The sequence below is a fragment of the Vicugna pacos genome, chromosome 21 (genome assembly GCF_048564905.1).
Source record: "Vicugna pacos chromosome 21, VicPac4, whole genome shotgun sequence".
Classification (NCBI taxonomy): domain Eukaryota; kingdom Metazoa; phylum Chordata; class Mammalia; order Artiodactyla; family Camelidae; genus Vicugna; species Vicugna pacos.
Window position 1 is genome coordinate 25980817 of NC_133007.1, and position 22290 is coordinate 26003106.

The following is a 22290-nucleotide window of genomic DNA, read 5'->3' on the forward strand; positions in this document are numbered from 1 at the left end:
CGCGGAGCCCCCGGCGGTGCAGGCGCTGAAGACGAGCCCGGGCGGGGCCCCAGTGCGTCGTGCCTGTCGCCGTCCGTGTCCGGAGCGGCGGCCCGCGCCCGCCCGCTCGGCGCCCCGAGCCCCCCACCCAGGGCCGTAGGGGCCCCACCCTGTGGGGCGTGGGCGACGGCCGGCCCAGGACCCGCGGAGCAGCCGTCGCGGGGCCTCGCCGCGGCCTCCAGCGCCCCAGCCCCGGGGAATGCAGTGGCCCCCGGCCCCTGGCGCCTCTCCGTGTCTAGGCTGGGCCTCCTCGCTCGCCTGCTCCGCGGCCACGACGCTCCTGAGCCGCACCGGCCGGGCCCCCCTCATGGCGGCCAAGTGGTTCAAGGAGTTCCCCCTGAACCTGAAGACCGTGTCGGAGCGGGCCAAGCCCGGCGGCGGGGGCGGAGGGAAACTGCGCAAGAACTCGGAGGCGGGCGGCGCGGGGCCTGGCTCGGGCAAGGGCCGCAAGAACTCGGCGGCCGAGCTGGGGAGCGGCCGGGCCGGTGTCGGCCCCCCCAAGGACAGCAGGTTGTCCCGGGACAGCCTGCAGGGTCTGATTCAGGCCGCCGCGGGCAAGGGCCGCAAGAACTCCCGGGCCACCGAGGACGAGCCCCACCGGGGCGCCGCCAAGAGCTCAGGCTGCAGCACCTACATCAACAGGCTCATCAAGGTGGACACGCAGGAGAAGAACGGGAAGAGCGGCTACCCCAGCAGCAGCAGCAGCGGCAGCTCCAGCAGCTCTTCCTCCGCGTCCTCTTCCCCTTCCTCCCTGGGCCCCGAACTGGACAAGGGCAGGATTAGCAAGCAGCAGGACACGGTAAGAATGCGACGTCCCTGGACCACCTCCCCCTGCTGAGGCAGGGCAGTGGGAAGGGAGCGTCGTGAACCTGCTAAACTCCAGGGAACTTTATACCTCAGAGAAGGTGAGAGTGTATTTGCCCGCTCTAACATTTGATGACTTTTAAGTGACCATTTAAAATCATTAGGTTTTCAAGATTAAACTTGAAAAATCCTCATTCTAACGATGGTGCACTTGGCAGAAAGGTACTTTCCATGAAATTTTATTATCAATTTAGATTGAGTAATTGAATGAGACACGGGGTGCTTTGTTAAATTTGACCCCCTTATGGATGTGGTTTGCTTTAATTTAGAAACCCAGGGAAATTGCAAAGCTAGGCTTATGTGTAACTTTTCTCCTTCTTAAGCATAAGGAATGATACCTGTGAGTTGTATGAAAAGTCTGGGTTCCAAAGCTCCAGGGAATGGGTTGGCCACCTCCCCACTTCTCGCTAATTTGGAAGCTCCATCATTCTTTGCAGTGCCACCCAGTAAAGGGTTTCTCAGCACTTTACCAGCACCCCAAGATTACAGCCCTTTCATTCATCCCATGAACAGTTGCTGTGCAGTAGCCATATAGGATAAGGGACACAGGGCTCTCAGGGCTGTGGAGGATACAGAATAGGACAAGGAAGTGCCCTGAAGGAAATTACAGATCAGGGGAGAAGGTGCTTCCTGCTTCTCACACACCGGAGGTGTTCTGGGTGCTGTCCAGTGTGAGACAGTTAAGAGGAGTGAACGGGCCCACTCCATTCTTACAAAGATGAGTTGAGGTTTTGTTTGTTTTTAATTCCACTCTTCTGGGTGAAAAGAGAGAAGAGCTCAAACTGAGCATTCAGACTCCAGCCCAGGTGATCACACCCCTGTTGTGAGAAGTTTGATTTTCCCTTGTCCCGGCTTCAAACATGCTGCCCACCTGGATGCAGTCAGGAGCCAGTAGCACATGCCCTATGTGTCTACATTGAACACTTTGGTTCATTCCCCCATTTATTCTTCCCACAGATGTTTGCAGCTTGCCTACCCCATGCCAGGCACTGGGTAGGGGGAAGCCGTGGAAAGATGGCCAGATTGTCTAGATATTAGTCAGTGGTCTCTCTGTTTGACTAGATCGTAAGCATCTTGCAGCAGAGCACGAGTGTCATGCTTCGTCTTCCTCGCTGTACCCTGGGGGTGCAGTATACATGCACGGCAAGAAGACTGGAGTGAGGGGTGATCACAGCCCTCTGCAGTGATTGCCGCGTTATCTTCATGGTCCTCGCTTCTGGATGTCTGAGGTTTCTCAGACCATCTACTCCCAGGCAGAGGATTCTCATCCAGGCTGTCCCCTCCTCCTCACTTCTCCCTGTTTATCTGAATTTTTTTGCCAGCTCCATGAACTCTTTGGAGAATGTAATCAGATTATAGCAAGACCTGGGGCTTCCTCCCTTCATTGTATTCACCTTTGGGGTTTTTTTTTTAATTGAAGTATAATTGATTTACTATGTTGTGTTAGTTTCTGGTGTACAGCAGTGATTCAGTTATACATACATATATTCTTTTTTCAGATTCTTTTCCATTATATTTTATTACAAGACATCAAATATAGTTCCCTGTTCTGCACAGTAGGATCTTGTTTATCTGTTTTATATAGAGTCGTGTATATCTGCTAATCCCTAACTCCCTTCTCCCCTACCTGCTTTCCCCTTTGGTAACCTTAAGTTTGTTTTCTCTTATTTTTTTTTACCTTTGGTTTTTATTCCTTTCTTTAACCAGAATAAGTAGTTTATACTATCTCACCTGTTTATTTGTGGAGCCATACTGGTAATGGGGAAAGTGCTGTGCTTTTTAAAAATGAATATTTCTTTTTGGAAGAGGGTATAGCTCAATGGCAGAGCACATGCTTAGCATGCACAAGGTCCCAGGTTCAATCCCTAGTACCTCCATTAAAATAAATAAGTAAATAAATAAACCTAATTACCTCCCCCCCCAAAAGAAACAAAACAAAAATGAATGTACTTTTTTTCCTTGTAAAATCCCCATAAAATTCTTCCTCCCTGAGAAGTGCCTGTCAGGCTCCGGCTCCCTGACCTCGCACATGGTCCCCCAGCCGCTGCAGAACAGAACTGTTGCACTCACACCACCTTCCCAGGCACTCTTTTATTTTTGGAGGGACAGATGCTTTCTGACACAAATATAGATCAAAACTCTGTCTGATCATAGGCTCTGAGAATCAGTCTGCCTATGAATTACTGAACCTAAAAATCCCACAATACTATTTAGTTCTGACCTATTTCTAAGGCTTCTTATTATGAAGCCTGTCTCTGTAGAATTGTTACAGATTCCTCGAGGACAAGAAGCATATCTTGGTCTTATTTTGATTCCCTCTCAGTGCCTAGCCAGTGCTGGCGGATGTTAAGTACCACCAGGTGATGGGCTGGCTTACCATGGCTATATTGCTCAACTGATTGGCATTTTAAACAAAACAAAACCAAACAAAATCATGGGAAAGGTGGTAGACCAGTTCATTTTTTTAATGCTCTCAAGCTATAGACATCCTCCTCTCTCCCCATCCAACCCCCACCATCCACCCCTGCCACATTTTAACCAGTAAATGCTTTATTGCTTGGGGAGAGAGAGGGAGTTGAAAAGAAACTTGGGGATAAACAGATGAGTTCAGATGGACTGTTGCCAATCAATTATACTACCAAAATCAACCAGATGTTTGTCCAACTGGGTAAATAATAACATGCTCAAATGCAAAAGCTCTTGGGAACTGGTTGGAAATTTTGACCTCTTTTCGGGTCTGTGGAGTTTTAGTAGACATTTTGATACAGCTGTCACTCTAGTATATGATAAACCTTAGCCGCTCCCCTCTTTGGTTCTTTCACAGGTCATCATTTTAGAAGACTATGCTGATCCTTACGATGCTAAACGGACAAAAGGTCAAAGGGATGCAGAGAGAGTAGGAGAAAACGACGGTTACATGGAGCCCTATGATGCACAGCAGATGATAACAGGTGTGTAATCGGGAGCTGTTTTATTCAGACTGAAACCGCACACTCACTTGGAATGTAGTAGCCAGTAGTCACCGGTGTGTGTTTGGGGAAGAGGGCAAAGCGACTGTATCAGATCTTGCTGACTGGAAGAAGCAGAAACCAGACCCAAAACTAAGGTCAAAATATCAAGTTAACTTCCATTATGGTTTTTTGGCCTTCAGTTTGAGAATTTGTAGGGGTCTTTCTAAGTCCATGCAACATGACGCTTGTGGTTTGTAGATCTGCTGAGAATGCGATCTTCACTTGTACAATATACACTTACTTATTGGCCACTTTCAAAGCTTTAACATCCATAAATGTAGTCATATATCTGTACCAAGAGACTAACACATACTTAAAGGATTTTAAGTTGTTAAAAGATGCAGACATGACGTGATGCTCTGTATTATACAAGATTGATTTCTCAACAAGCGCTACAGCATTGGAGTAAAAAATGTAATTACTAAGGAATGATTACTAATCACTGGCATGAGCCAAGCCATTCAAGGCAAACCTCCTAAGACCAAAAGTCGACTAATCCTGTAACTTTTCAGGTCGGAATAATTCCAACCTGTGAGTTGATCAATCACCCAGTCATTTTTTGTTGTCAGACTTTTCCCTTTCATTCATCATTCTCCTAAGTCTGTGTAGACAATACTTAAAAGTAACATAATTATTTAGATTTATTTGTGAACTACAGAGTGAGTTACTTATTCACTTAATTTTCCTTAAAACATTCTTTAATCCATAATGAAAAATGCAGTTTCTTAAGCGCTGACTCAAGGGAGCCTTGTTTGAATGTCATAGGTTTCATGCCTGGGAAAGAAATAATTGGTCACACATTAAAGACTTCGTCTCTTCTGCCGAAAAACGGAGTGAAAAGCTGTCAAGCTCAGGCTCTGTAAGCACAGTCTCAGAAGAGTTGAGCAGGGGGGTAACGGCAGCAGTCTGGAAGGGTCAAGACAGGCTTCAGAATGAGACGGAGCTGCAGCAGGAAAGCGCTGCTCTGTTTCCTGCTCTCTGCTGACAGAGATAAGGCGTCGCATTTGGGGAGGGTGTACCCTGGCCAGGCTGTGACCCTGAAGGTCACCGGACTGTGACCTCTAATGAAATCCGTGAATGAAAGGAAGTGGAAATGAACTCAGTCAGAATTTTAAAAAATATATTGGAGGCTTGAAAGGAATAGGGGGAAAGATTTTCTTTTACATAAAACTGAGGGAAAAGATTTTTCTAAAAATAATAATAACACTTATTGGAAAGGTTTTGAGTCACCTCTCTTTGTCCTTTGGTTGTTATTCCTCTTTCTCTTTAAATGGAATAAGTGGTTTATACTAACCCAGCTGGGTATTTTATGGAGCCAAACTGATCATAGGGGAAGTGCTGTGCTCTTTGAAAATGAATCTTTTTTATTTTTCCCATAGTCCCCCCAAAACTCTGTAAACTAGGGGACTCCAATACACTCCCCTTGTTACAGGATGAAAAAACAAGATCAAAGAGATTGTGACTTCCCTATGCTCACAAGACTTGAAGAGACAGAGCAGAAATTAGAACCCAGATCGCCCCACTCCGGGTTGGGTGGTGGCTTCCTGCACCAAGTTGCCTCAGGACATGTTTGGAGTCATGTATGCAGGAGCACTTTAAACTGTGCACACAGGTCAGGCATCTTTCCTCAGACTCACAAGGAAAGTTGTATTTAAAAGTCAAAAGTTTCCAATATGAAATATACGTAAATTAGTAGTGGCAAGCATTTAATATTTGAGCATTTATTAAGTTCTAGGCTGTTTTCAATATTCATGTGAATAAATTTATTTAGGAATACAAAAAATTAATGTATTCCATTGGGAATAAATTCAAATTTATTATTTATTCAAATTAAAAATTTAAATGACTACCTTTTATAAATTACTAGCTTTTTTCCCCTGGGTCTTCTAAAAATATTATATTGGTGAATTTTTAAAAGTTCTTCATTTAAAATATATATCACAAAGCACCTGCTCAATCAACGTAGAGGATATACATCTTACTGTACGCACAGGTTACACAGCTGGACAGAATAACAGGAAGTGAGTTTGTCGGAAGCTGGAAATAAAAGATTCGCTGCTGGGTTGTTTTGGGGGGGGTTTCTTTTCTTCTTCTTAAAGCTTTTCCTTGTTCAGTTTGCTCCTTGTGCATTTGGTTGTCAAGTCCAGGTTCAGAAATGTCTCATTTTTTTTGAGAAATGTTAGGGATTTTTGTTTGTTTCAGCATTTCTGCAGGAGATGGAGAGGGAACTGGTGAATATGATTTAACTGTGCAGCACCCACAGTCTGTACTGCCTTTTTCGTACCTGTAAAGTGGGACTAACATGCCTGATTGCAACAATATCTTAGGTGTATAAAACACTATCCCCGGCATTATTTTGTGACACCCAACAAACATTTCTTAGCCATTTCTCTGCCGTGTGCTAGGCCCTGTGCTGGGCTCTGGGCCTACAGGGAACAAGACACACAAGACCCATGTCCTTGGGGACCTCACAACCCAAGGGACAAACAGATCTAACACCAACAGAGCAGAAAATATGTGACTGGAAAGTGTGCTGAGTGCCATAAAGTAGAGAATGAGAATCACCATCCGCCTCAGGGAACAGAGGAAGGAACAGAAATCGAGACATTTATTACTTTCCTATGGCCAAATAACTGTGGTGCCCAGGCTCCCTGGATTCCCCCTGCCCAAAACTATGCTCTGAACTTTTAAAAGCTAAGGATGTATAAATTTATGAATAAATTCTCACTTAGATTTATCCACAGGATTGTTCGTAAAAAGATATGACTATGAATACAAGGCAATATTAGTTTAAACCTCTCTGTTGTCCTGCTTAATTAGCAGGAACATTTTACCTAAGTAATTAGCAGAAACAGTCTACTTAATTTAGCACGATGAGTTTTAGCCACCAAATCAAAACTTTAGCATTGGGAGGGTCTTTAGAAGTTCCCTAAGACAGCCAGCATTCGGCATGAAAACTCCTTGTGCAGCTGGTGTCAAGCAAGTTGAGTGTTTACTAGGTGCCAAGTTGCCAGATCACCTCACCGAATCCTAATTTTAAATCAAAAGCTTGAGCACCGATAAAAGATGTGAGTAAAAAAGTTACCTAACAACCCTATTTCTAATTCTAAGAGGAAGATAGAGCTTTACAAGGCCATAAGTTTGATGATTTGAAAACATGAAATGGATTAAGGGGAAAAGTACATTATAAAAATTGTAATTTCTACATGAGATAGAAATTTGAGACATAAAGTAGGATATGATAGAGAAGGCATGGGCTCAGTTTATTCACCTGTGAAAATGGGCTAACACGTCTTTCGCTGCATTGGGATGAGGCTTCACTGAGACGCAGGGCTAACACACCTAGTACACGCAAACATGGAAATAGCTCTGTTGTTTAGACACCCTGGAGAGAGAATTCCATCTTCAAAGAGAATTCTGGATAAGCAGAGGGGACTATTAATTGCTAACTGCAATTAATTTGGTAAAAGAAAATCTTAGTCTCCTGCTCATGGTTTTAAACATAAATGGCATAATTGTGTCCAGCTAGAGTTGCAACTTGGGAAGGGAAAATTTTCGGCCCATGTTATGTTTCACGGCAACCAGGGGCACATCTGAACTGGTGCAGGTCAGCCCTGGGTTCAGCCCTTGGTGCAGATGGGTGTTTATCTGCAGCCCGTTGGCTGCATTCTGTTGTCTGCGGTGGTAAATGGCCTCTATCGGCAGAGCCAGGGCGTAGCTTCCTCTGGCCATTTCCTCCTTCTCAGGCTCGTTTCCTCTCGGAGCCAGCTCTGCACGTCAAGGGCTATTCTCCCTGCAGGAAGGGTCGGCTTGCAGCCCCACGATTGTTTCTGTTTCTATGGCGCCTCAGGTTGGGGGCAGCCAGGTGCTGGAATGGACTGAAGGTTACTCCCCTTGAAGGGGTGGACAGGCCCTGCACTCAAGCCCTTTTTTTCCCCTAATTAAACGTTGTTTAAAAAGGCGATAATACTTTGCAGATTTCGCCCAATCCCAGGACCATCCTGGGAAGGAACGTTCTCAACTGTGTGCTTTCCGGTGTTTTTCCCAGAGCTCTAAGTGTGCACAGATTCATCTAAAATGGAAGGCGTACAAGGACCTCATCTCAAAGTAAAAACTCAACTACAGGTGTAGTAAGTACTCAAGATTCTAATCACTGTGCGTTGTTTTAACACAAATGCAGTGAAATTTCCTGTGAGCAGGACTCTTATCTTAAAAGTTGGAACCGGTTCTTTTTCTGTTTAGTCCAACTGGGACAGAATTGAGGCGAGGACCTTGGGAAAGGTTTCCCCAGCCTGCGCCAGTCTAAACTGAGGGTAAACTTAGGTTTTGATCAGAAACTTTAAAATTCTAAATTTGTCCTTTGAATTCCTTTGTATTTTATCTTTCCTTTTTCTTGGTTGTGTAGAAAAGTTCTTTTTTAAAAAAATTCCAGCCTTATCTTAATTGAACCAAGAGCAGAGTGTGTTTTTGTTTCTTGTTTTCCATAACTCCATCTAGAATAAGCAATGAAGAAAAAAAGCTGCCGGTTGAAAGTCAAGAGGCTTGGACCGGAGCTGCAGGAGACCTCAAACAACCCCAGGCACCTTCCTCCTGGGGCTGGGGAAAGGCCCTTCCAGCTCTCACATTCTGATGCGCAGGTTTTGGATACCAGGAGAACCCTTCTCCTTGGGCTGGGGCTGGGGCTGGGGCTAGCAGTGGCAGGGTTAGCTCTGGAGAGCAAGAGGAACCAAGATGCGGACCATGGGGGTCCGGGAGGTGTGGAAGTGCTTCTCAGATTTGGCATCTTAGTAGAATCACCTGAGCGGGGGGTGCTTTTACAACTCTGACTCCCAGGCTGTACTGCACATCAATTAAATCAGGACCACTGGTGATGCGACCCAGACAGCAGTCCCCAGGTGATACCACGGGGCTAGAACTGCAGTTTCATAGGACTGGAGCCAGCCGCAGGCACGGCCTCTATCCTACAGAGTTAATAACCTCACTCCATAAATAAATTTTGCCCTTTTGAATTTAGTGTCCTGATCTTAATAACTTTTCCCTAGGATGTTTCATTTGTTGTCCTTTCCTTGTTGTAAGAGTCTTATTGAGTCAGTGACAATTCTCTATAGAGTGTCACCATGCCCATTGTAAGTTACCTGTGGAAAATCTCGCTTTTGCTTCTACAGCACTGTAAGTCTTCTGATCCTCTTTCTCCTTACCTGAGCGTTCCTTCTCAGTCTTTTTTGGTGGCACCTCGTCTTCTGTCCACCCTTAAGTGAAGAAGTCCCAGATTTTGCCTTTGATCCTCTTTCCTTGTCCGTCAGCCTCCTTCTGTCTGGTGACTGCTTTCATCCTCACAGCGCTGACAGTGATCCATTTGTGAGAAACTCCTAGATGTATACCTCTGACCACCTTCTCTCTGCTGAGCTCCAGATCCATATTGTCACCTGCCTGGAGGAGTTCTAGAGCTCCTTCCCCTCCCTGTCTCTTCCCATCCGTCCATTCATCCAACCATTATTTAGCACAACTGTGTGTCCCACAAAGACAAACAAGACATAGTGGTCCCTGCACTGGTGGTCTCCACCAAACTGGAAATACACCTCAACAAATAAATCCATACAGTGAGAGAAGTGCAAGTGAGAGTGGGTTGGCAAAGTGGTGGCACCTAGGGAAGTGGGGCATTGGAGGAGAAGGTGGACGGGAGAGAGGGGGAGATGCTAAGTTAGACTAAAAAGGACTGGAAGGTCACTGGGACACTGATGCGCACAAGACAGTGAAGTGCACAGGGAACTAAAGAAGTTCCGTTTGGCTGGAACAAAGAATTGAATTTCAGGGGAGATAGGAATAGGGTGGTGTTGAGAGATGAAACTGGAGAGGGAGGCAGTGATGTGGTCACAGAAGGCATCCCATGCCATGGTGAGCACTTTGTACTTTGTAAGTGGACAGCTGAGAGCTTATGGGGTGTTAAGTGATGAGATGAGATGTTTGCATTTAGAAAGGTCCTCCTTCGCTGTGACCAGGTGGATAGATTGAAGGCTTCCTTGTGGGCATTTACTGGAACCATAACATGGTACTTCTGTTGGCCTCTGTCACCAGCTCTGGTTGTCCAGGCTCTAGTCTCTAACTCTATGTGCCAAAGCCTCCGGACCTGAAGAGGGTCAGTTCCTAGACTCTGCTGCTTCAGTCCCAGTTTCCAGTGTGGCTGGCTGGCTGGCTAGCTGGTGGCTGGTTGATTTACGTCAGGTTTTTTGCATCCATTTCTATGCCTCAGTTCATGCCATACGTTTATTCTATCCTGTATACTGTGTTGAAGTTATCGTCCAACAAAACACAGATATAATTATTACTTGTTAAAAAATGTATAGTGGTTCTCCACTACGTACAAAACAATCTAAAGTTTTTTTTTATTGAAGTACAGTCAGTTTACAATGTTGTGTTCTGGTATAAAGCACAGTAGTTCAGTTACACACATATATATTCCTTTTTATATTCTTTTTCATTATAGGCTCATACAAGGTATTGAATATAGTTCCCTGTGCTATACAGTAGGACCTATTGTTTATCTATTCTGTACATAGTAGTTAGTATCTGCAAATCCCAAGTCTGTTTCTGTTTCAGAAATAAGTTCATTTGTGTCATTTTTTTTTTGATTCCACATAAGTGATATCATATGGTATTTTTCTTTCTCTTTGTTGCACACTTCACTTAGAATGACAGTCTCCAGGCCCATCCATGTTGCAGCAAATGGCATTATTTTATTCTTTTTTATGGCCGAGTAATATTCCTCTCTGTGTGTGTGTACCCCACAACTTCTTTCTCCAATCATCTGGTATTGGTGTTCAATTTTGTTTTAATGGAGGCACTGGGGATTGAACCCAGGACCTCATGCATGCTAAGCATACGCTCTGCCACTGAGCTCTACCCCAGAACAATCTAAACTTTTTATCCTTGCTTTCCAAACTTGGGCACTTTGATGTCTGTCCTGCCTACTTTTGCAGCTGCTTCTCCCACTACCTATCTCCCCTCCTGGCCTTCTGTCCTTTGAACTTCTCTCTCAGTTCCCTCTGATGGGAACAAGCCCTTTCTGGTTCCCACTTTCATATCTTCACTCATGCAGCTTCCTCCACTGGAAATGACCTTGTCTGTCAAAGTCAATGCATCTTCCATTTCTCTTCCACTTGGAGTCAGTCCAAGTTTAGTGGTTAAGCGTATGGCTTCGAGAACCCGACTTCCTGCTTTTGAATCCAGGCTTTGCACTTACTGGTTTGGGCAATTTCCTTAAGCTTTTTGTGCTTCAGTTTTCTCTTCTGTAATATGGGGAAATAATAGTACCCATCTCATAGGACGGTTGTGAAATACCAATGCGCTTTTAAAAATGCTTAATGTATAGTACTCAATTGCTAAATATTAGCTCTTGAGTTATTTTTTTTCATTATTTTCCCAATGGCTTCTGCTTTACTTTTATTTATTCTTCGGTTGTTTGCCTGTTAGTATTGTGAGTGTGCCTCCGTGTTGAAGGCACCGTAAGTCGAGAACTCTGTCTAATGCACATAAATATCTTCCCTCGGTGTATGTGGCCCAGTGCTTGAATACAGTAAATACGCAGTCCAATTTTATTAAAATACTTGGCTCTCAACTTCCCCACAAGATGTAGCAACTCTGAAGGGGAGCCAGTCTCAGAGCTGCGCAGTAGGCTGCCCGAGGCCTCTTCGCACAAACAGCACGTGGCCCCGGAGCCACAGCTGTCTTGGGATGTGACCCCTAGTCGTTGGACTCGATCGCACTGTCTGGTCCCTTGCTGCAGCCGCCAAGGCAGCAGCCCAGTGGGGAACCATCCAGGCGTTCTCTGCCACCTCCAGCCAGACGGACCAGACGCGGGGGGTGCAGCGGTAACGCGGCTCATCACCGGGCGTGCGTGGCACCTTTTCTTTCAAGGTGTTGGGTATGGCGTGTGTGTTTCAGAAATCAGACGACGAGGTTCCAAAGATCCCCTGAAGGCTCTTCAGCTGCTCGACAGCCCCTGTGAGCCCGGGGAGAACGGCCTGAAACCCGAGCCGCTGGCCAAGAGACGGAGCTCCAAGGACCTCCTGGGGAAGCCTCCGCAGCTGTACGACACGCCCTACGAGCCGGCGGCGGCAGACGGGGGCCCGCGGGCCGAGGGGCCGGAGCGGAAGGCGCGGCCCCCGGACGGCCACAGCCGGCTGCCCGAGGACGACGAGAGGCCGGCGGCCGAGTACGAGCAGCCCTGGGAGTGGAAGAAGGAGCAGATCGTGCGGGCGCTGTCAGGTGAGGGCCGGGCCGCGGGCCCGCTGCCGGCTTTCTGCTCGCCTGCTGGAGAGCTCCGCCCACGCGGGCTTTCCTGCAGCTTCCTCAGCTGCAAGTTTCTCTTCCAGGAACTGGGTATGGGGAAATGAAATTTGGCTATGGTTGGAAGCCCAGTACTGAAGCAGACCCCTTAACGCTGCATGTGTCTTGTATCCTTTATTTTCCTGTATCTTCGCCGTGTGAGACTGTTGTGGAAATGCCTTGAGTAACTATTGGAAAAACTTACCTAATCACCCCCGAAGCTATCAAATTGGGAGCAGCTTTTTCTAACTCTCTTTCGGTGCTGCTGCTCAAACCTGTTAAAATCCCTGTATAAAATGGCAACAGTGAGTCAAATGGATTACAGGTAGAGGTGGTTGAAAAACTGGAGGAAGCTAGCGTTTTCTTTTCTGTCGAAAATCCTCCTAAAGAAATCCATTCTCCAACTGTGAATTTTTTTTAATAACTTAAGAGGAAGCTGATAAGTAGGTTGTCGATAGATATTAAAGGCAGTTCTCCCTCCTGCTTCTCCCAGGACATAGGTTTTCTGCTTGGCTCACCACCTAAATTTCTTTTGCCTTTGATTTAAAAAGTTAGGGATGTCTTTTCACTCGTTAACAGTAAAGCCATATTTTTGATTAAAAGGATAGTCAATATAAAGAGTGAACAGAGAGGGTAATATATTTGATAGCAAACATTCGAGTCCATTTTTGTTTTATTTTAAGCTTGATTTCCACGAATCTCTGTTGAGCACCTGCTCTTGTGCTGGTGCTGCTCATTTTATCGCTGTCTTCTGTCTTATGTGAGACGTCATAGCATTTATAAGGCATTTCTAGTAGTTTCTTTCTGTTTCTGAGTTGATTTTTCTTTTAATTATTTCATAGTGGAAAGTGTTCATTTGGCTTCCTAGAATGATATACACTCTTGCAAGGAATCATTACCTGTAACATGTTTAATCTTTAAATAAACTAATACGAATATTTTTTAAATACTGAAATATGTTAAAGTGGTTTCCTCTCCTAGTCTAAAACTATTCGACACAAATGTATATCATACAGAAAAAGTGGCTCCATGCGGATGCCAGCAGTATGCTCAGAGGTCAGAGACAGCAGGACCTCAGCCATCCCAGGGCCTCTGGCAGTACATTTTAGCTCAGATGAAAGAGCGGGAAAGCTTCTACCCTAAGATGAGGCAGACAGGGTTTTTCCTTTGACGTTTACCTGGGTCACCTCTATGGCCTCTGATGTTAAATGGAGGCTTCCTTCCAGTTCAGTTTGAAGGCTCTGAGCGACCTTCCATCAAGGAGGAGACAGTGAGGCAGCACCATCGACAGAAGAGCTGGACCCAGAAGATCTTGAAGCCAGCCCTCTCTGACCACAGCGAAGGGGAAAGAGTGGACCCAGCCCTGCCACTGGAGAAGCAGCCGTGAGTCTCCTCCACGGACACCTGTAACACACAATGGCTGGGAGCTTGTTGAGAGCCTTGGTGGGGGCACACTGATTTCACATCATTCTTTTGGGGCATAAATACTTGTCTGGGTGGGGCTTATTAGTGAAAACCCATTGTCAAAGCCCAGTGTGTTTGTGCAGAGTGGAATGTGCACTGCATCCCAAGAACCTGATTTTAAATTCCATTCCCCTGCCATAGAGTGAAAACTTTTAAAATGACACTAGCCCCATTAACTCCCTCTTGGATGATTGATAGGTTCAGTGATCCAGGATTACCCGCAGCTCATTTTGTCTGTTCTGAATGGGAGGCAGGATCTAGTCCAGGCACCAGAAATTCATTTCAAATAATGCTTCATGGAATGAGGCCCTGTCTGGATTGGGATCTTGATGCTCGTGGTATCTCCCCCCGCCCCATTTTTCAGTTGGTATCATGGTGCCATCACCCGTGCTGAGGCTGAAAGTCGACTACAACCCTGCAAAGAAGCTGGGTACCTGGTTCGAAACAGCGAGTCAGGGACCAGTAGGTACTCCATTGCACTGAAGTGAGTATTGAAGCCCAGGAGCTCTCCCTGTGTGGATGCAGCCTTTCTTCTCGTGGGTAGATGACTAAGCAAAATGGATAGACTTGGAAGGTGGTTCACAGGGGTGTGTATTGCTAGAAAAAGAAGATGCATTTGCTTGGACAGTGGAATATGACATGCTCTGATTAGAATGCAAAATTGGTATTGGGTAAATGGCCCCAAATCTCTTACAATGGAGAGAATCCTATTTCACTCACATTGTACATTACTCAGTTCCTGCCTTACATCACCTAATCTAAAGTAGCTCCTCTCAGCAGAGAAATAGATCCTGATGAAAAGAATAATTTCTAACAGGATAATTCAGTCATTCCTTTATCCCCTAGTGTTTGGGACTTTAATAAATCAGATCCCTTGATTGTCAAAATGCCAACTGCGGTTTTGGTACCAGTTTCTCCTGGCAAAGAAGGACGTGCTGCCTTGCAATGACTCCCCTGTCTGGCTGTGCACAGAACATTCATTTCGGCCTGGTAGGCCCGGTGGAGCTGGTGTCATGGAAATTCTCGTTGCTCCGCGAGTTCAGCGGTGCTAAATTGGAGGATCATTGTCAAGAGCCCTCACAGCGTTTCCTTCCTGAGGAAGCTGAGCCCCTGCAGCTGAAACAATCAGACTGGAGGGGAAAAGAGGTTTCAGGGGTGGTGGGGGGGGGGCAACATGGCTCAGAAAACGGGATAGGCCACCAGATACACAATACCAGGAATAGCTTTGCTGTGTTCCTGAAACTGGTGCTCGTGGATTAGATCTGTGAGCCTTCGGTGCCAGCTGTCATTACACACCACCAGGAACAGTCTTTCCAGATTGGGGGCGGGGGGAGGAAACCGTTTTATTATTATTATTATTCTTAATGTGTTCTTTGGAGGAAAGGAGGAGGAAGCCTTACACATGTCCTTTTAGCCATGACAAAGAGGGTGAGTTTAAACCTCCCCCTAGTGCCCTCACACTTGGATCTAAGCACTTGTTTGGCAATTTGAGGCGCAGGAGGGCTTTTATTTTTATTTTTCTTTTCGGCCCAGTGCCTGATGGCTTGTATGTACTAAGGATAAACAACCCAAGGATGTTACACGTTTAGTGGAGGCCTGCAGAGCTTCTGAGAGCTCGGCTGGAGTGCTGAATGCACTTCTGTTTGTATATGACGACTCCAGGAATGGAGGGGACCCGTTCGCCTGTGAGTCTGGCTGGGATTCTTTCCAGTGGGGAGCGATCCCTCTGCTCACTCATTCATGTCTTGTCCTCAATTTTGGTTTTCTTCCAGGACTAGTCAGGGATGTGTCCACATCATAGTGGCCCAGACCAAAGACAACAAGTACACCCTGAATCAGACGAGCGCCGTCTTTGACAGCATCCCCGAAGTGGTACACTATTATTCCAATGAGAAGTTGCCTTTCAAAGGGGCAGAACACATGACCTTGCTCTACCCTGTGCACAGCAAGCTGCACTAAGGTTCAGTCATCAAAAGTCCGGTGGGGCTTCTCACACCGAGGGAGAGCATCAGCAGGCACCCAGCTGGCATCTCAGGGGACAAGGCTGGAGTGCATCATAGTATCTGGGAGGAAGTGAGAGTCTTCACTTAGAAGTCATAAAGTCTTTGGCCTCGAATCCATTCCACGACACTTGGTTACTGACCTGTCCCTTTTCCCCTTGCTAAGTGGTTCTACAACAAGAAACCATGATTTACCAGTTGCCTCCACTCTCTGGAGTAAGGTGTTCTATTTGGGGTGTGACCCTCAGGAAAGGTAAGTCAGGAGTCCAAGAATATTAAGGTTCTCCAAAAATGTGCTAGTTGTTCCCTAGAATACCTGATCTCCCAACAAACCAACTAAAATGCACTTGGACTTTACGTAAGGCAACAAAAAATGATGGTAATGTAATATAGGACCCTTTACTGGGGAGAAGAGTGAACAGTGGAAACTAAGTAAATAGTGGGCACTCTGGAGAAAGCGGTCTTTCTCTCGAGTGTCCTAGTTCAGCTCTGGAGTCCATGAAAATTCACAACTTTAGGGTCTGGCAAAAGGATTATTTTGTTGATCAGCCTTCTAAGAAAGTTTGTGTTTTCTCAGTCTCTGTGGACTTTTTCATCATTTTGAAGCCAATCAGTAATGCAAGCGTAAATAGGAAGGAAGATGCCCCTGATTTAAGAATCACCAGTAAAATTAAACATTGGCATCATTACTGTAATTCTGAATTACAGAATAAAGGACGCAACAAAGATTTCATTTCTGATTTTTTTAAAAATCTGAAAATTTACTAAGCTCAACAACTGTTTTATTGGATCATTATACAGAACTTCTGATATCTTTTGATTCGTCTTTGTGCATTTTAGTTGTTATGAAACCATTTAAATGTTTTGCCCCTAAAATTAGATTTGCTTTGTATTTTTAGAGTAATTTAAAAAATATATATATATATATGAATGTAACTCTAAAATGATTGTCTGAACTGGGTTTCTAAAACCTGCAAAGTTGCTGTACAGAGCAGACTGGTTCACACTATATAAAAATATTTTAAAAGACTGAGGTTTTCTCTAACTAGTACTGCTTAAGGATATTAAAATAATATTCAGAGTATTGTTATCTTTATGATTTATCGTGAACTTATATAGCCAATGTACTTACTGTGAAAGAAACCACATGGGAATGGCATACTGTGAGAAGAGGAGACAGTGAGGGACTCTGTAATTACAGCTGAGCAGATGTTGCTGTGTCCTGGGTTTTGTAATTTGGTTCTTGAAACTGGTCCAGATGCAAGTGTGCTGACTGCCATCAGCGAAAAGTTAACTTGTGCAGCGTCTATTAAATACACACTAAAAAATGTTGATTGGGTTAATTTTTAGGAAAACATATCCTTCTAGTTATCATTTCACTGTTATGATTTAGAGATTAGTAAATATTCACTTCTTTATTCTGTTAAGATTGTAGCCAAAAGGTTGTGCGATCTTTGATTTTAAAAATTCGGATAGGAGCTTTTTCTCACTGGATCTCAATGATTTTTATCAATAAAGAATATTTTTTTTAAGTACTGATAGAATTTTTTAATGTATTGGTTTATGTCCTCTATCTTTAGTACAAGATTTTTTTTTTATTTTAGCATCCATAGGCCCAATTCCATTTGACAAATATTTATTATCTTCCATATACAGATAATTCATTGTGTTAAACTTATTTTTAGTTCAACATTCTAGAAATGAAACCTTATTTTTTAGTTAAACTTAATCTACAAAGGAAACAGAGCAGTTATCCTAATTTTAATAAATGCTAAAAGCTTCATAAAAATTTTTCTTTGCGCACTAAATGATGTTTGGCCCATACCCAGCAACTGTGATGAATGTATAATGAAACAACACTTTGCAAGCAGACCTGATACATTAAGTATTTATTGAGCTTCTTTTCTATGCTCAGTGTTGTGCTTTCTCGATACTGTTTTTCTGTGACAGTCATGCTATTTTCTTTATGTAATTAAAAGTGGAGATGGGAAGTTTATATATAGTCCAGTTCCTTCGCAATTGTGCAGAAGGTTGTTAAGCAGAAGAAATACAGTCAATGAGAAGGGGGAGGTAAGCTACTATTTTCTTCCTAAGGTTGTGACACAAGCTGACAAAGGCCAAGGAATTCACAGCTGGGTGGTGGCACAAAGTACCATATGTTCTGAAAACAATTAGGCCCAGCAGGGTGTCCCTAATGGCTTCCTTGTTAAGCCTCCAGGGCCAGCTGATCTGAAGCCCTGTGACATGTCTCCTTTCTGAGCTCTGAACGCTGGGGCTTTTTGTCACTTTGTCTTGATACAAGTATTTTCCTGTGGCCTTCATTCTTTTGAGTTCATTCTGTGTCTCAGGATGGTTTTTGATCCTTTCTGGAGAGAATAATGTCTTCTCACAAATTTGTACTCATTTGCCTTGAATCTCAGCATCCATAGAGTTTCCTGCATCTGTTCTTTCCCCTTTTTAAAAAAGACACCATGCTCTCCTCCGGGTTGCAAGGTGTTTATTTTGTTGGTTCATTTCAGACCAATAAGAACAGAGGGGGAAAGAACATTTCTCTTTACTTTGCTACCATTGCTGTTTCTATCAGGCTGGATTTCAACCATTGGAGTTTGTGTATTTAAATAAGTAGGAATGAAATAATGGAGAAACATTAATATATGTACAAAAAGGTAAATATTAATATGCCTACTCTGTTGGGGACAGAAGTGGTTTTTAGTTATCCAGAGTACTTTCTTAAACATGTATAAAAAGAAGCTTTATTCTTTAAAGTATCCGTGCATTGCGGAGTTGTTATTCGCTGGCCTCTGCGGCAGGATGCGGAGGTGGGAAGATAATCCGTAGGGACAGCCGGAAGTTAGAGACAGGTGGGAAAATAGTCCTCCTGTATCAATTGGGTCATTTAACTATGTTATTAAAGCTCAGTACTTAATTCAGAAGCACAACTGAGCATTCGAGATACTCTTCAGTTGCTTTTTAAATGAGAGTAGCCTTTCTATTCTATTAAAATGTCTTTTTTCAGTCAAAGGTTAATGCCTCATTTTTCCTGAAGTGTCAGAGGGATAAAAACAAGTCTTGTTCATTTCCCTTCTCTTCGTTCAATACTTTCTCACAGATGCCTCTCATTCGTTAACTTGTCTCTTTCTTATTTTTCATAACCTACACTATTTTGGCCTTTTTAGAATCACTCCTCGTTGTTGTCGTCTCTAATTTTTGTACCCCATTAACTTGGACTTAGAGAAACTTGGCCTGCTGTGGACCTTGATTTACCCTCCTTAATTTCTGACCTTGTAGAAAGAAAACGATGGTGTGTTACTGCCATCTAATGGAGAAATAGAAAACTGCAGTGGGAAAACAAAGCGCATTTAGGGCAGGGTTTTCTAAAGGATTTCTGATACAGTCCTTAGTTGGGGAAATGATGACACAGCAGTTGCCATCTTGAAATCTGCCCTTTCCTGTGGAAAGGGTGGTTTGCAGCCTATCACAACCATCATCCTGAAGTCCCTGCACTATGGCTGGATCATGTCCTTTAGAATTTGAAATTGTTTTAATGACTATCCATGCTGGCAACAGATCACTGAGACAGGCATCTCGTTTTGTCCAGTTCTTAACCATTTTGTCAGGGGGCTTTCACATGTTAAGTATCAACTAATATACAGTTTAACTTTTGAAAATATTTGAAGACTGTATGTAATGCAGGTGCCTATCCGTAGAGCTTTAGTAATTTATATTGTATATAAATCAGAAAAAGTTCATAAAATTTCTGGATGTGTTGAAGTAGCCGATATGAGCTGCATGGCCTCCTGAAGATCGTTTACTCTGAAATGTAACTTTTAAATAAACATTATTCCAAGAAAATCAGTGTTTCTTGTTTAGAGAATCCCCTCCTTTCATAGAAAAACACTGCTGTAGCAGAGCGGGTCTGAAGTTTCAATTGCAATCACTGTTGACGAAATGTGTAAACCATAATTGGACATAACCAGCAGTAACCTTCATTTAATTAAGTGCCCTTAATTTTTGCCCCTCAGTTCACTTTTAGAGCCCTCCTGTGTGTTTTCCTTCTCAAATGAAACAGTAGCGCACTGAAGTTTTCTTCCTGAGTAGGTGTCTGTTTCATTTGCCCTTGTCCCTGACTAGGCACGGGAGTGTGGCTTTGCGCTTGTTTTTGTCCTTCTTTGTTTCTCGTACAGATGCCCGCATCCCATCCGTGGGATTTGATGCTGTCGTCTGTTGTGAAGCTTGAAATCTACTTTTTTTTTTAAACCTCTACTAGGTGATTTTGACACCCAGCCATGGCTGAGAACTACCATTGGAACTATTTAGAAATGCACAGATAAATTCATTGGAGGTTCTAGAAGAAGGCTGTAGCTTTGAGTCTTTCAGTATCAAATTCTTAATGTCCATTGAACATTTATACACATTGCCACCAGGTGGTACAAGTGCCTGTTGTTTTTCCCATCTGTGTTGACAGGAAAGGAAGTTTACATTGAGAAATACTCACTACCCACCCCTCACCCCCCACCCCCATCCCCAGAGCAATTGAACAGTGGTTTTCAGAATTCAGGTTGAACACAGGTTAATAAGAGGCCAGGGTTTGGGTTGCTGAGTGTTGGATTCTGACCCTGTAAAAAGCCAAGATGTAAGTAAAGAGAATAGTCTTGCCACACATCAGGTGTGCTCCTCCACAGATGCTTTTCGTGTTACATGATCTCTCTTAAATCCCCAACTCAGTGAGCCAGGTGGGAGCCTCGTTTTTTCAGATAAAGACACTGAGTCAGTTGCAGAGGAAGTGGAAGCCCAGACTGCAGCCCAGGTCGAATTCTGGAGCGGCTGTTAATCGCTGTACCGGTACAGACACACCTTGTATTATTGCACATCAATTTCCTGTGCTTCACGGAGGCTGCGATGTTTACAAACTGAAGGCTTGTGCAACCCTGTGTTGAGCAAATCTATCAGCACCATGTTTTCAACAGCATTAGTTCACTTCATGTCTCTGGTGTCACTTTGTTATATTGCGTTCGATGCACTGTGAGGCCAAACAAACCAAAATATCAGAGTTTGGAGCAGAAAAAAGGTTAATTGTAGGGCCGAACAAGAAAAACACGTGGGTATTGTATGATTAAGATTTCATTCCTTTAGTCCACCCTTTTGATGCCAACAGACCCAATTAGAAGTAGCTGGAGGCGTGACAACCAGAACTTTAATAGACAAACTAGACTCATTCCCCATTCCCTGAGGAATTCAGGAGACGAAGCCTGAAAACCAGTCTGGACCTGGCACTTTGGGGGAGACTTGTAGCCAGGTAGCCAGTCATCTACTTTTACCTAAGTAGGTTTTAAACTTCTGATGTGATATTAACATATACATAACAGGAGCTATTGGCCAATACATGTCTCCTTTTTTCTGCTAACATCTGATCTGAAACAATTTTATTGTCTAAAAATTTAATAGTTACAAGAGGAGACCTTGAGATCATAAGGTTGCAGTTGCCAGCAGACACTGCTTTGAGAATGAAAGGTTGGTGGTCTCCCAAGTATGACACAGCTCAGAAGATTCAAGTTCTCAGCAGTACAAGAACGTGTCTGAAACCACACCCACAATGGCCACCTAGTTTTACCTTGAATGTCTGAACCACAGCTACTCCATTTTGACTTTCTAACGCGTTCTCCTCTTCAAGGCCAAAGCGGATGTACAATGTACATCCAAAAGGTCGTAAAACAGGCCACTTGGGTCTGTTAAGCTCTGTATAAGCCGGAATGATTTCCCCCATACGTCGATGTGTGCAGATTTTTCCATCAGTTCCCCTTTGATTGCAAATATTTCAGTAGAAAGCATTGATGGTCAAGACATCTGTCCCTTGATGCTGGGGTGATGGCTCCCGCCCCAGGTTTAGGTCATGTCCCTTGATGCTGGGGCTCCTTTATACTTACCTAGTTATCCATGTGAGGGGACAACTAATCGAACACTGTGAACAGGCTCAGAGGTATGTGAACAGGGAAACGCTTTATAGGCCATGCCTTTGATCACTTATACCCAGTTGTTACACAAGCATGGTGCATGTGCTTTTAGCAGCAGACTTAGAGCAAGCATTGTTACACATCATGAGCAGTCACACTGACAATTCCATCAGAGAATTCTCTTTCAATCCTAAACATTGGGGGCAACAGTGTGGTTGGAAATAAAACAGTAACTTTCAATATTGATAGGGAGACAAAAATTTGATAAACAGTTCAAATTTTAAAACATAGATTAAAAGCTAGTAACACTTCAGACAAAACCAAAAATTTATAACCATATTCATCAGTGTACTCAATCTTATGTAATTAATCCTTTTTACTAAGTTTTATGAAATCGGTGTTCATTAGACTTTTAAAGTATCTTTCCCAGTTCAGCAGTACGATTTAAAAGAAACGTGTACTTGTCAAAAAGTCCTTTTTATAACTCTCCTAGAAGATGGAGCAGTTTTGCAAAGCATCAGTTTAACTGTCTACGAGTGACAAAAGACTGAAAAAGGCAAGGTTAAAGATCTGATTAGTGTTTTTGACAAAGAAGCTTAATCAAGTTGCCATGACATACAACATTTTAAGATAACA

At 43.9% G+C, this 22290-nt stretch overlaps 1 protein-coding gene and 1 long non-coding RNA gene across 5 annotated transcripts; one reads left to right on the top strand and one right to left on the bottom strand.

Moving 5' to 3' along the window:
- The first annotated feature begins 223 nt into the window (after window positions 1-223).
- SHE (Src homology 2 domain containing E) lies at window positions 224-17243 on the top strand. Its single transcript, XM_015248163.3, has 6 exons — window positions 224-838; window positions 3728-3854; window positions 11856-12179; window positions 13466-13622; window positions 14068-14187; window positions 15476-17243. The coding sequence occupies exons 1-6, from the start codon at window positions 239-241 to the stop codon at window positions 15660-15662; spliced, it is 1515 nt and encodes a 504-aa protein (XP_015103649.2). The 5' UTR covers window positions 224-238; the 3' UTR covers window positions 15663-17243.
- On the bottom strand, window positions 7103-21768 carry LOC140688087 (uncharacterized). Of its 4 annotated transcripts, none has more exons than XR_012062824.1 (5): window positions 21628-21768; window positions 16836-17023; window positions 14138-14300; window positions 13418-13643; window positions 7103-7299 (listed from the first exon to the last, which is right to left on the bottom strand). It is a non-coding gene; the product is annotated as an uncharacterized lncRNA (long non-coding RNA). The 4 variants fall into 4 exon arrangements; XR_012062825.1 differs by lacking the exon at window positions 7103-7299 and adding an exon at window positions 12895-13103; XR_012062822.1 differs by lacking the exon at window positions 7103-7299 and adding an exon at window positions 12895-13138.
- Between the last annotated feature and the right edge of the window lie 522 nt (window positions 21769-22290).